This window comes from Moschus berezovskii, chromosome 7 (genome assembly GCF_049115385.1).
Source record: "Moschus berezovskii isolate FMDL1 chromosome 7, NW_MosBer_1.0, whole genome shotgun sequence".
In the NCBI taxonomy this organism is placed as follows: domain Eukaryota; kingdom Metazoa; phylum Chordata; class Mammalia; order Artiodactyla; family Moschidae; genus Moschus; species Moschus berezovskii.
In genome coordinates, this window is record NC_142466.1 from 69,157,986 (window position 1) to 69,171,920 (window position 13,935).

The window sequence follows — 13,935 nt, forward strand, 5'->3', positions numbered from 1 at the left end:
TCTCTCAAAAGGATGAGACATCCAAGACTGCAGGAATAGAGTGGCTGATAGTTTTTATCAGGTCAAGGCTTGGACAAGACACTTTAGGTCTCCGAGAGTCAGTTTCCCTGTGGATTTGTGAGACGAGATGAAGGAGGGAGAGTGGCCAGAGGCTAGATTCATTTGTGATCTGCCCAAGCCAGGATATCCGTTATCCTGGATGACCAGATTGTGGTGAGGGAAACTGTCATCCCGAGGGCTCTGCTGGTCATGGGGAAGCCAAGAGAGCTCAAGGGAAGGCAAGGCCCGCAGAATGCCAGATGAGGGGTGGTTCACGTCTGGTTTCAGTCCAGTTTCGCCGTGTTCAGACCTTAAGCGCCTGGTCATCTGCAGCAGCGCTGTGCGGTCGGCAAGCGGTTGGGATTGTATCCCCAGCGAACAGGCAAGGAAATCGAGGCTCAGCGAGGCGCAGGAACCTTGTAGCGGGACGCAGCTCCTTAGTACCACCATGCGCTTGGCAGCCTAAGCCCAAGCGTTCGCCGCACACCGACTAGCCAGGCTGAAAACTACAACTCCCAGAATGCTACTCGGAGAGGGACCGGAACCGGAAGTGGGGTCGGAGGCGGGGCTTGGTGAGGCCGTTTCCGCTGCGGGAGGAGACTGGTTCAGGTACGCAGGGAATTTGTTGGCGGGAGGGATCAGGGATGAGGGTCCGGCCTCCGATTGCCGCCTTGTTTGACCGTGTGGCAGAAGCCTGGGAAGCAGGCGCTCGCCCTTCAGTTGTGTGGCCCCAAACTCTTGATGCTGTTCCTTTCTGCTTCCCGTCGCTTTCGCAGCCTGTGGGCCATCCGGGGCCTACGTCGGGGTACTCTCGAGCTTGGGGTCAGGGTGTTCTAGTGCTGAAGGTGCCGGAGAGCCGGCTTTGGTAGCTAAAACCTAGAATGAAAAGCTCAGAGAAGAGTTCAGAGGCTGGTCCATCACTTAGCGCCCAGAGATATATTCATCAGGTGGAACATGGGTTAGAAAAGTGCTGAGGCCTCCGTCAACTCAGAGATGGGGGTGGAATGGAGGATTTATTAATTCAGCAAGTCTTTATTGACTGTCTGTTACGTACGAAACCTGTTTCCAGGCATAGAGAATATAGTGAACAATACAAACATAAAACATACAGGAGTGGGGACGTTCAGACCAAAAAATACGTAAGATGTGTGCCATGTTGGATAGGGAAAATTGGAATGTAGTGAGGAAGGTAGTAGTCATATAATTATCCAGGGGAAGAGGATTGAGGTAGACAAAACAGCAAGTGCAAAGACCCTAAGGTGCTATATCCTTGGTATATTTAAGAAACAGCAACAGCAAGTGGACCAGATAGTTCAGACAACAATAGATGATCATTAACAATCAGTGTAGGCCATGGTAAGTGTTCAGGAAAATAATCAATAAGCAATCTATAATAGGAATAGAAGAGAGTTCTATTCTAGCCAAATTGAGGAGTGTAGCATGCAAGACTTAAATTCAGGAAGCTCTTGAAGTGTGTTCCACCAGACAACAAAATGGGAGAACCTTATAAAGGCAAAAACTGCAAGGTTTCAGTTAGTTACGTGAGCTACTTATCATGCATTATAATTGGAGCTGGCAAGAAATAAGGGTGCTTATTAGTAAAGTTTGGTTAAGGCCTGAAATGGTTGCACAGTTATGAAAGGAGATCTTGAGACTGAAGGGTTGCAGCTGGGTGGTGTTATTCTAATATGACTTATAGTGTCCTTGGGGGTCTGGTACAGGTCAAAGAAAGTTCAAGTTCTCAGTGGTGCAGAGGCTTGTCTGAGACCAGATCTTCAGTGGCCACCCAGTTACATTTTTGTTTACCTGAACTCTTACTCCATTTTGATTTCAATGGATCATTAGAGAGATTTACTTTTTCAAAGATACACATTTCCTATTATGTTGGTAGCACACTGGACTCAGAGGAGTGGCCATGAGCAATGGTTATACCATTCTTAGTCTGCCACTTGGCAGTAGACTAGAGCACTTCTTTTACATATCTTCCTCAGGGATTTTGAAAACTACTTTGAAATTATTTCACTAGTTAAGTGTGCTGTAACAATGATTCTTCATATTTTTGTACCTCATCTCTTCTGATGGATATTACCCATTTCCTCTATGGCTATGATTTCCTGCTGCAGTAATATGTAAGTCAGAGAAGGGAATATGTAGATTTGAAAAGTGAATTCTGATACATCACCAGCACCTTAGAATCCTTGGTTGGTGGGATTTGGACTGTTCTTTTCCATAATTTTTGGCCCGCTCTAAACCTTCCAGGATGTTTCTAGTATAGGACTTTGCATAGAGTAGGTGCTTAGTAAATATTCGCTAAAAGAATGGTTTTGAAAATAAATGGAAACGTAATGGGATAGGCAGGTTTTACCATCTCTGTCTCACCCTTAACTCATGCATGCATTCCAAAGAACACAATAAATGAACTAATGTCACTGCAGCAGTGAATAATTATTGCTTGGAGGTGTCAGGGGTCATGCCTGTCTTCTAAAGAGCAGATTTGGCTTCCTTACTACTGAAAGGTTTCTGTGCTTACGTATTTCTCTAGAAGACACACAAGCTTTTCTCTGTGTTAGTATTTTACACACTTCTCTCCTTCAGTAACACTGTTTGTCATTTGGATATAGGGAAATACTTCTGCAAGTATAATAGTTCCTTTTTCTAATCTGGGTGACAAGGACAGAGGACTAAGCGCATGGACTGGAAATTGGAAGGGAGTGCTCAGAAAACAGAGTCACGGGTGCTGCAGGAGCACGAAATCACCCTAGATGACCCAGGTGAAGATGGCGTTTCTGAGAGCTTCCAGCTTCTACAGATTGATGTAGGATGTGAGCATTGGGAGCAGGAGACCCTGCCCACAGGCAGTGCAACTTGGTGCTCGGTGAGTGGATCGAGTTGCCTGGTCACAGGCTTTGAGATGATGGAATGTCCCAGAGGCCCCTGTTTCAAGGATAGATCCTGGTAACGAGAACATTGGGAATGAGTTAGGTGTATTCCGAGGGATGAGCTTCATGTTACCTTGTTTAAGGTTTAATTTCACTTGGATCATAGAAAAAGTAAATTAAGTTCAAGAGGAATCTTTGTACACCTAAGAAAGGTCAGGAAATCTCAACCCTGTTCCTAAAAAATTTACTGTGACCTTGGGAATGCCACTTCTCTTTTCTGGGGTTCTGCTTTCTCTAAACACAACCTAGTCCATTTTTGTTTTTAAGACTAACACTGCTTTTCTCTCCTAACCCTATATCTAAATTTGAAAAATAAATAACTATTTCTAATATTCATTTTCCTTTTTGGTGCTTATGAAGTTCTCAAACAATTTTGTTTTCTGGATAACATAAGAAAAATGTCCAAAGAAAGCAGAGACACTGGGAAAAGATAGTTGCAGCAAAGAAGAGTAAAAGAAAACAAGAAAAGGAAAGAAGAAAAGCCAACCATGTAGAAAATACAGGTAACAGTAAATTAGATTGTTGGTGTAATTATTAGTATATTTATTTCTTAGCAAACTGGTATCTGCTTGTTCCTGGAAGAGTGGGGATATTGTTTTTAAGTAAAAACATCTGGGAGATATGACCTATTGTTCTGTGTTGTCGGGAATCAGAGCATCAAAGAAAGCAAAATTTGAGACTGCCTTTCAGATATAAGCGGTCTATTTCATATATGTGTTTAGAAGCTCAGAAGTAGAAGGAATGATTCATGGAGTCGCAAAGAGTCGGACACAACTGAGCGACTGAACTGAACTGAATGTCTATTCAGGGCTGTGTGCTAGGCTCATTGCTAAGAATTTTACCTGGTTTACCATAAGGGGTAAGGACTTTTACTATCCTCGTCTTCTCGGCAAAGAGATTGAGGCTCAAAGCAGTTAAATAACATGCCCAAGATCATATAGGTAATAAATGAACAAACTGAACTCTGACTTAGATCCAGCAGTGTGTTCAGAGCACTGACTTCACTGTTCTGCTACACCTACACTGCCTCATGAATGAATGCCTTGTATGAGCTTCCAGTTTCCCTTCTTACGCAAAAAGTACTCAGCTGGCTGGGGAAATTTAGGTCTTACTGAATAATATTTTTCTGCTTTTCCGTTTTTATTCCTTTCTGATATTTCTTACCCTAGGCATCTACCCCCAGCACAGCAAACGTTTTCTAAGATCCCTACTCAAGGAAAGACTTTTGGAAGCCAAGCACTCAGGCCCAAGACTCTGTATCGATTTGAGTATGACTAACTACATGTCTAAGAAGGTAAAGCATCCACTGAACTCTGAATGTCTGCTCACATGAGAGAGGTTCAGGTGGGAGCAGCTTTTACAAAGAGCATGACCAGCTCCAGTTTCTAGGATTCTCTAGTAATCCAGCAAATGTGCTTAGTTTTCTACACATGGCTACTCAGTTCCAAGAGGACTATTGTAAATAGGAAGAGAATAGACATCCTCTAGTTTAGTTTAAAATTTTTTACCTTATATTCTGTTTTAAACCCAACACATCTGCTGCTGTGTTGATGGTGTCTCAAGTCTAGAAGGAGCCTTTCAGGTGTAATTCTCCAGAGAAATCTTTGGCTTTAGCTTGGGAGAAGAATGTTTGCCTGGTTGCGTGTTGTGGGGAGATTACCTGGTGGGAGGTCTTTCTACACTGTAGGTGTTTTGTAAAGACCTGTTGGTGAAGGATGGCTTTTCACCCTAGGATTCTAGGGGTGGCTGAACGCACAACACTCCACACCAGACAGACAAGATTGATAACAGTTTATTGGTCACATGTACTTATCCAGAGTACATTAACTTATATGCAGAGTACATCATAAGGAACGCTAGGCTGGAAGAAGCACAAGCTGGAATCAAGATTGCTGGGAGAAATATCAATAACCTCAGATATGCAGATGACACTACCCTTATGGCAGAAAGTGAAGAGGAACTCAAAAGCCTCTTGATGAAAGTGAAAGAGGAGAGTGAAAAGGTTGGCTTGAAGCTCAACATTCAGGAAACAAAGATCATGGCATCTGGTCCCATCACTTCATGGGAAATAGATGGGAAAACAGTGGAAACAGTGTCAGACTTTATTTTTTTGGGCTCCAAAATCACTGCAGATGCTGATTGCAGCCATGAAATTAAAAGACGCTTACTCCTCGGAAGGAAAGTTATGACCAACCTTGATAGTGTATTAAAAAACAGAGACATTACTTTGCCAACCAAGGTCCGTCTAGTCAAGGCTATGGTTTTTCCCGTGGTCATGTATGGATGTGAGAGTTGGACTGTGAAGAAAGCTGATCACCGAAGAATTGATGCTTTTGAACTGTGGTGCTAGAGAAGACTCTTGAGAGTCCCTTGGACTGCAAGGAGATCCAACCAGTCCATTCTAAAGGAGATCAATCCTGGGTGTTCATTGGAAGGACTGATGCTAAAGCTGAAACTGCAATACTTTGGCCACCTCATTCGACGAGTTGACTCACTGGAAAAGACTGATGCTGGGAAGGATTTGGGGTGGGAGGAAAAGGGGACAACAGAGAATGAGATGGCTGGATGGCATCACCGACTCTGTGGACATGAGTTTGAGTGAACTCCGGGAGTTGGTGATGGACAGGGAGGCCTGGTGTGCTGTGATTCATGGGGTCACAAAGAGTTGGACATGACTGAGCGACTGAACTGAACTGAACTGAACTCATCCGGAAAGGAGCATGACACTGCACACCATTCGGGTCACATGGGATTGCGTTTAGGAACAGAATAAACAGCCAGGGGCCATAGGGGGCAGACTTTATAGGTTTCTGCAGGAAGATTGGTTTGTTGAAATAATGCTGTGGGCTGGCAGGAACATTGAAACCCATTAAGATGCCCTGGAGGAGTGCATGGCAACCCACTCCAGTATTCTTGCCTGGAGAATCCCATGGACAGAGGAGCCTGGGACACAGTCCATGGGGTCGCAACTAGTCAGACATGACAGAAGTGACTTAGCGCACATATGTGCATTCAGGGATAAGCAGGAACCCCTTATCAGAGGAATCCCTTTGATAAGGATTGTTTAGCTTGTGCACCTTAGCAGTGGGAGCAGAATTTGAAGGAGAACTTGCAGCTAGGCCCTTCAAAGCCCTCTCATTTTCACCAGATAACAAGGCGGCATACAATATTGGACCTTGATTTTAGGCCTTATACCATAAAACACATCTTTGTTACCCATAGTCCCTGTTGTACGTGCTAGTGTCTGCATGTTTTTCAAAGAAATTAGGAACTGAGATTCTTCCAGGAAACCTGTAACTATAGCCCACTGAAAGGGTCAACCAAGAATTTTCTACTGTTTGTACTCATTGAGCTATCAGATTAAATCAAAGTCTAAGGTTTTTTGTGTGTGTTTTTATTTTTTCCTGTACTGAACCAACTCAGGCCAGATTGTGAAATAGGGTTATGTCTCTGAATCAGGATGGAAAGTTAAAAATTCCAAACCTATGACATTTCCTGGAGTTAGGGAGAATGTGCTGAGTTTACTTGACAGAGTATAAAATTGCCTATACAGTAATCTAACCTCTTTTTAATAAATAGTAAACATCACATGGTAAGCTTTTTGATAAAAGCTAAAAGAAAAATAGAGTTACAGATATAGAAAACAAACATGGTTACCATGGGGTAAAGGGAGGGGCAGGGATAAATTGGGAGATTGGGATTGGCATATATACACTGCTATGTATAAAATAGATAACTAGTACGGACCTACTGTATAGCTTAGGGAACTCTACTCAATACCTTGTAATGGCCTATATGGGAAAAGAGGCTAAAAAAAAGAGTGGGTTTATGTATAAATGATTCACTCTGCTGTACACCTGAAACTTAATACAACATTGGACGTAGGCTATACTTCAATAGAAATTTTTTAAAAAGCTAAAAGAAATATATATATGTATATACATGTATGTATTAGCCACTCCAGAAGGAGGGAGAGGTCTTAGTTATTTCATTAACTATTTCTGGGCTGGTATCATTACCGTAACTTTAATCTATAAGGTATGATGCCATGGGATGTAACACAAGTGCGTACCTACATGTACTCACTTGTGGAGTAAAAGGGGCCATTGTATTTCATGAGCTTTCCCAGAGTCATATTCCGTGAACTTACTCAGTAACCATTTGTTGATAATGAATTTAGAAAAAGTGGGCATGTTACTACCCTAAGTTATCCTTACTTTTCTGAAGGAATTAAGTAGACTGGCTGGACAGATCCGAAGGTTGTATGGTTCCAATAAGAAGGCTGACAGGCCATTTTGGATCTACCTCACTGGGTTCACCACAGACAGCCCCCTGTATGAAGAGTGTTTGAGGATGAATGATGGATTTTCCAGTTATCTGGTAAGCTTTATTTTGCATATTATTTGAATTGTCATTTGAAAAGTAGGTTGGAGGGGATAATAGTAAGTTTTTTTTAATTTTTTCATATTTTGATGTAAAAAAATTAATATAATTTATATATTTTCACTATTACAGTCTTAAAAAATTTAGAACCACTCATCAGTTCTTACATTAAAAATTTTCATCCTTCCCACTGCATTGGAAAACTAGTATTACCAGTATTTGGGCTGTATTTTGTACCTAGTGTATTTTATACTAGCCTGTGCATTCCAGGAATGTTTTAGGGAAATGCCATGACTCCTTGTTAAAGTGCGGACTTTGGAAACATGAGTTTTGAGGGGAAGAGAGAATCCTTATGGAAGTAATACGGCTTTAAGGTGAGTTTTAGGGAGTGTTAAGTTACTTTCAGTACTTTCCTTAGGATCTCTTAAATGTCGAGATTGGTGTACAGGCAGGAATCCGGATCAGTGCCTCAGAAGTGACCCTAACAGTGCCCTGTGTGTTGCACCGTGTAGCCGAGACTGAGTGGCGTGACCTTTCCCAGGGAGGTCCTCAGAGGCCCGAGCGGGAAGATGCCGCTTGCATCGCTGCAGTCAGTCATGGCGCTCTTCTCTTATCTCCCTGCTGCAGCGCGGCCACTCCTGGCTTTATTTCTCTCCACCTTTTGTGATGCCTGTGTATGAGCCAAACAGATCCACTCTAAGGCCCATGCAGTTCAGTGCTCCTGCTTTCCTGTCTTCATGCTTTTCTTAGATAATTCCCTCCAGTTGGAATACCTTTTCCTTTCGTGTGTGTCGGTCTCACCTCTTCAGAAACCCAGTTCCAGTATTCCCTTTACTGCAAGGTTGTTCCTGGTGTTGTCCTTCTCTCTGTGTAGTCCCAGGGCATGCTCCCTGTGTGTCTGTTAGAGCCTCATTACCACTTTCTGTCTCATTTTGGAAGGTTGAGTGTCTGTGCGTTTCTTCTTCTGCTCCCCAACTGAGCCCTTTCTGAGAACAGGTTGTCAGACATGTATCTCCTTGATGCACCTGGAGCCAGGCCTGATAGAAACCACTACATGCGCCGTAAGTAACTGGGTGCTGCAGTGTGGGCTGTGTCTTAACCTAGTTAACGCTACATTGGATTGTTTACGTTTTTCAGCTAGACAGAACAGAAGAAGACTGCTTTAGTTTATTTCCTCTGGAAACCCTTGTGTACCTGACTCCTGACTCGGAACATGGTATGTTCTTTATGCATTCATTGCTTTCATTGCTTCTAGCCCTCTATTTCATTATTCCTGGTGTCAGAATTTGTTAAAGCCATCCATGGTGTATCCACGGTAAAACAGGTATGAACATTAATTGCACACCTCTTATGGATAGAGACCTCACTGGATGCATTGTATTTGGCATGCCATGTGCACATAGCTGCACAGATTTAGGGTCTCCATCCTCAGTTGTACCTTGTGAGCTACTTGGTAATCCTCTTGAGTTTTCCTGGTCACCTCCTTGCATTGACTCTTTTGGATCAATGTTAGATAAATATTCTTTTCCCTGAAAGTTATCTATTTCACATAATTTTCAGTTTTATTAAGTTGATCTCAGTAGTTATCTTCTAACTGTTTTACATTTCTCTGAAATTTTGCCTCCTTTCTGAATCCTAATGGTGATTTGAGTCTGCATATCTGATTAGGTATGCCAGTGATTTATCTATTTAATTGAACTTTCCAGGGAATTAGCAAATCTCTCTCTTCATTTCCTATTTCATTGAATTTCTACTTTTTATCATTAATAATTCTTCCCTTTTATAGTTTTTAGATTTAGAAATTATAAAACAGATTGATCTTAATGGCCTTTATTTTTTTCATTAGCTCTTGAAAATGTTGATCTAAACAAAGTTTACATCCTTGGTGGACTTGTGGATGAAAGCATTCAGAAGGTAAGTGTACATTTTAGGCCTGACAACTGCATTTTGAAAAGTGAAGCTTTCTTTTAGAGGCACCTGCCCTGTCGTAATCTCACCCAAAAGGCGTAAGAATCCAGGAGTAGGAAGAAAGAGCCTACTCTGCCTAGGTTGGCCTTCCTACTTGCCAAGTTCCCTCTTTTCTCATCACCGATGTAAACAGTCCTTATACCTGACAGAATCCAGTCAGGGACTAGAGTGGGGAATATTTGGTAATTACATAAATAGCCATTATCTGAATTCCTTTCTTCTCTTGTCTTCAGTTCTGTAGGGATTACTCTGATCTTGACCAAGGAGCTTTTTTAAAAAAAAAACAAACAGTTGGCTGTACAGGATCTTAATCGTGGCACATGAGATCTTTAGTTGTGGCATGTGAGATCTAGTTCCCTGACTAGGGCTCACACCCAGGCGTCCTGCATTGGGAACCAGGAGTCTTAATCACTGGACTGCCAGGGAAGCTTTCAACATTCTTACGAGCTATTTTTTCTTTGTTGAAAGAGTAGTTGGTTCCTTCTTAGGTCATCTTCCCTGTTGACAGATGTCTTACCCATAACCTCAATGCAGTAGAATTGTCCAGCTTTCTTTTGTTGAATTTGAATTTTATGAGAATAATTAGAGTTTCGAAACACACTTCTATTATACAAATATTTGTTGAGATAATTTTTTATGCTTAATAATTAGGATATTCTGTAGATGTAAATAATGATATAATGGTTAAAATCTTTAAAAAGGAACACAGTGAAAAATAAGTCTATCTCATCTTTGTCACCCAGTGTCTGCAGTGTGAGGCAGCCATGATTTTGTGTATCTCTTGATATATTCTGTAACCACACAAGTATGTGTTCATGGGTTTATGGGCATATTAAATGAATATATTTTTTCATATATGAGAGTGTATTTTTTCATATGTATGTGAGATTCATACACATATTTAACACAAATGATATTTAACTGTATTGCATTTATTCTAAAAGAAGTCAGTGTTCCATGACTCCATAGTGATAGTCTTAAAATATAGGCAGGAGGTAGGGGTAGGGGAGGTCTGTAGAGAATGTCAGCCAATAAATGAGAAACGAATAATAGAATTGAAAAATCATCATTTTGTCACTCCCAGTGTAATCATTGATTCAGGGAATTGACTGAAAGAAAGGTTGTGAGGGAACTAACTATTCATGTGGTCTCAAAAGCACCAGCTCACGGATTAGAAAGGCAAAAGTGTACCCTTACAATGGAGTGATCTGAAGTTCACCATCTTAACAAATGATCAAACAGAATCACCAGTGGTGACATGTACCTCCTTATGATGGAATCTCACCTGTGATATATTCTTACTAGAAAATGTTTAAACTGAATTTAATCATCAACAGATCTAGGATGTGAGACATTCTGTCAGACATCTGAACCAGACTTTCAAAGAAGTCAGTGTAATGAAAACTGATATGGCCTAGGGGCTATTTTAGATTAAAAAGATTTAAAAGACATAACAGCCAAATGCAGTCTCCCACAGCAGAGTGATAGCACCTTTTTTGAAGCAGACAGTTCTAGAGGGCCAGTGAGCAGTGTGTAATATATAGATACGCAAATGTAACACACTGTCATCTTTATTTTCCACCAACATTTAAACTGAAAAATAACTGGCACAAAGATTTGTCAAAGGTATAGAACTTTTTGGTTGCTACTTAAGAGTTTGGCTTCTTCACTGCTGCTGCTGCTAAGTTGCTTCAATCATGTTCGACTCTGTGTGACCCCATAGACGGCAGCCCACCAGGCTCCTCTGTCCCTGGGATTCTCCAGGCAAGAATACTAGAGTGGGTTGTCATTTCCTTCTCCAATGCACGCATTCATGCTAAGTCGCTTCAGTCGTGTCCGACTCTGTGACCCTAGGGACAGCAGCCCACCAGGCTCCTCCATCCACAGGATTCTCTAGGCAAGAATACTGGAGTAGGTTGCCATTTCCTCCTTCATGGAAATAGGCTAAGAACAACATTTATTCAAGGGGAATCATTTTATCTTTAAATGTTCAGAGAACAGAAACTAGACTGTAAACTCCTTCAGGGCAGCATCCAAGTCTCCTACTATGTACTCTAGTTCAAAGTGATTATAGAATAATGGAGTAGACTTTAATAATCATAGCTCATATATGTAAGAGGTTGTTAACTTTCAAAGAAGTCCTTTGAGTAGCTGTACCTTTATTTCATCCGAATTACATCACTGAAAACATTTTTGGAAGGTCTTTCTTGGAATCGTGTTTCATGTGAATCTGAGAGGCTAGTAGTCCGGTGTCAGAAGAAGGAAGGTGAAGTAAAGGTATAGTCCACCCACAGTGGTCAGTCAATGTGGGATGGTAAATGAAAAGACATTGACAAGCTAGAACAAGTTCAGAAGAGGTTGACCTGAATAATGAAGGGACTAAAAACTAAATCATGGTCAAGGAAAAGTTGACAGAACCGAGACTGTCAGCCTGGAGATGAGAGGAATCATAGGGCATGATCCCTGCCTTTAAGTATCTGAATGGCCATCCTGTGGAAGGGCCATTTTACTTGCCTGGTGTGGCCCTGGAGGAAAAGAACTAGAACAGATGACCAGAAGTCTCAGAGGAAATAGAAAATATGCCTCAATATCAAGATTTCCTATTAACTGCTACTATCAGAATTGGAAAGGGTTACCCCAGGATGCATGAACTCCCTGTCACAAGGGTTATCCATTTAAAGCCAGAGGCCACCTGGGAACGAGATCATAGAGAATAGACAAACATTGAATGGGTGGTTGAAGTGGAATAGTTGACTGTCAAGGTCCCTTTCAAACCTGAGTATGCTAATTTTCTCAGTAATCTAAAACTTTAATCCTGAGATTCCAAATACATAGATGACTTTCCTGGATCTTCTTAAAAGGTAGTGAGTATAATTTAAACTTCAGTCCATGACTCAGGGACATCCTTTAAGGGACATTAATGACTATACTCTGATGCTAAATGGCCTCAGTTCTCTGAAGCTAAATGACCTCAGATTGTTGGATTTTTTGAGTTCTCCTTTTTGTAGTTTTCAGAACCTTGCCTATTCATTGGGCTGTTTGTTCTTATACCTTAATGCTGTCTTGTTACTAGTGGTGTACGTAACTCCAATCCTGTCTCCTTATTTCTGATTTGCTGCTACCAGTTGGCAATGGCTGAGAACTCCAGATATCCAGAATTGGATCTTACTGAGTTTGGGCCAGCAGTGTTCTCTGGTTGATTAGACTGCTTCGATTTTTGGATGCAGATTGTGGCTGCAGATACGCCTCTTTTTACTTCCTTCTTGGTTGTATTGATAAGAAGCAGCAAGTAGAAGCTAGCAGATAAATGGCTTCCAAATAAGTGAGTTATTGCTGCATAAGCCATTTCTTACTTGCCAGAAATAAATACTCTTCATTATCTGCAGTTTCTTCCTTTCTGTTTTTTAAATACACATATCATTTAATTATGATTACAGTTGTAAATGGTAAATGAGGATTCTCACAATTTGCTCTGCTGCATATTACATTGAGAATAACTTCATGTATTATTTTTATAAGAAAAATGTTTGTGATTTACAGAAGGTAACATTTCAGAAGGCCCAAGAACACTCTGTTAAGACTGCCCGCTTACCAATCCAGGAATATATGGTCAAATGCCAGAATGAGAAGAACTATCATTCAGAGATACTGACCATCAATCAAGGTACCGCTCACATGGCCCATGCTTATTATATGTTAGTTTTGCTACTGCTTCTTTACATTGTTTAAGTATAAATGACCCTTGAAGCAGCCTCCCCTGTGACTAATGTGCTTGGACATTATTGTGTGCACTTTGTGACATGTATCCTGGCCTCTCAGAGGCATTTTGCATTTTCTTCCTGATTCCCAACTGTGTTAAAGATAGTTGAAATTGTTCCTTTGTCCTAGTATGCCATGCCTTCAGCCTGTCACTGAACAGTGAATTCCTGTTTGTCCTTCGTGATTCCGTTCACAGGCATCTTGGCTGCTCCCTTCCCCTTCCAGGCCATGTCAGACCCCTCAGTTGTGTTCCCGTTGTACTGTGTTCCTCTCTGCTGCAGCACTGTCCATTCACAGGCTTGTATCTATCAGTGTAGGCTGAGATCCTTGTAGGCAAGCAGGGCCCTTTTCTTTGCCTGTCTCCCCAGGAGACATATGTGGTACCATTTGTGGTGGAGTAGATTTGTTGATTGACATATTCCAGAACACTTTTTCTTTGTTAGTCATACACTAATTCTCTTTTTTCCTCTGTGTGGTCCTGTTTTCCGTTTACCCTTCTAACAGTGTTTGATATCCTGTCTACTTACTTTGAGACTCAAAACTGGCCTGAAGCATTGAAGAAAGGAGTTTCTTCCAGAAAAGGCTATGTTCTTCAGAACTCAGTGGAATGATGGAGAGCCTCAGGAGGCAGCTGCAGGAGGTGGAGTTGCTGGAGTTGTCTTGACCAAAGAGCAGAGCAGAGAATGGTGGTGGTACTCATTTACCTTTACTTGACATCTTGGCTCTTCACTGGGATGGAGGGACCACATTTTATGCTCTTTTGTATCTCCCATAGTGCCTGTCTCACAGGAAGTGCCCAGATATATGTTAACTAGAAATTTTACATAACAATGAATTAGCCCTAAGA

General features: G+C 41.5%; 1 protein-coding gene across 3 annotated transcripts; it reads left to right on the plus strand.

Moving 5' to 3' along the window:
- The first annotated feature begins 602 nt into the window (after positions 1-602).
- TRMT10B (tRNA methyltransferase 10B) lies at positions 603-13,935 on the plus strand. Of its 3 annotated transcripts, none has more exons than XM_055427081.2 (9): positions 603-648; positions 2,717-2,914; positions 3,373-3,481; positions 4,148-4,272; positions 7,206-7,358; positions 8,499-8,577; positions 9,208-9,275; positions 12,870-12,993; positions 13,593-13,935. In XM_055427081.2, the coding sequence occupies exons 2-9, from the start codon at positions 2,729-2,731 to the stop codon at positions 13,697-13,699; spliced, it is 951 nt and encodes a 316-aa protein (XP_055283056.1). In that variant the 5' UTR covers positions 603-648; positions 2,717-2,728; the 3' UTR covers positions 13,700-13,935. The 3 variants fall into 3 exon arrangements, with proteins under 3 accessions (XP_055283056.1, XP_055283055.1, XP_055283054.1); XM_055427080.2 differs by having other exon boundaries at positions 604-648; positions 2,712-2,914; XM_055427079.2 differs by having other exon boundaries at positions 610-648; positions 2,661-2,914.

Bases quoted from the DNA above. Each gene is read 5' to 3' on its own strand.
- TRMT10B (XM_055427081.2), top strand. From the start codon at position 2,729: ATGGACTGGAAATTGGAAGGGAGTGCTCAGAAAACAGAGTCACGGGTG. The intron at 8,578-9,207 runs GTATGTTCTTTA...TTTTTTCATTAG, and splicing joins GACTCCTGACTCGGAACATG to CTCTTGAAAATGTTGATCTA. The intron at 9,276-12,869 runs GTAAGTGTACAT...TGTGATTTACAG, and splicing joins TGGATGAAAGCATTCAGAAG to AAGGTAACATTTCAGAAGGC.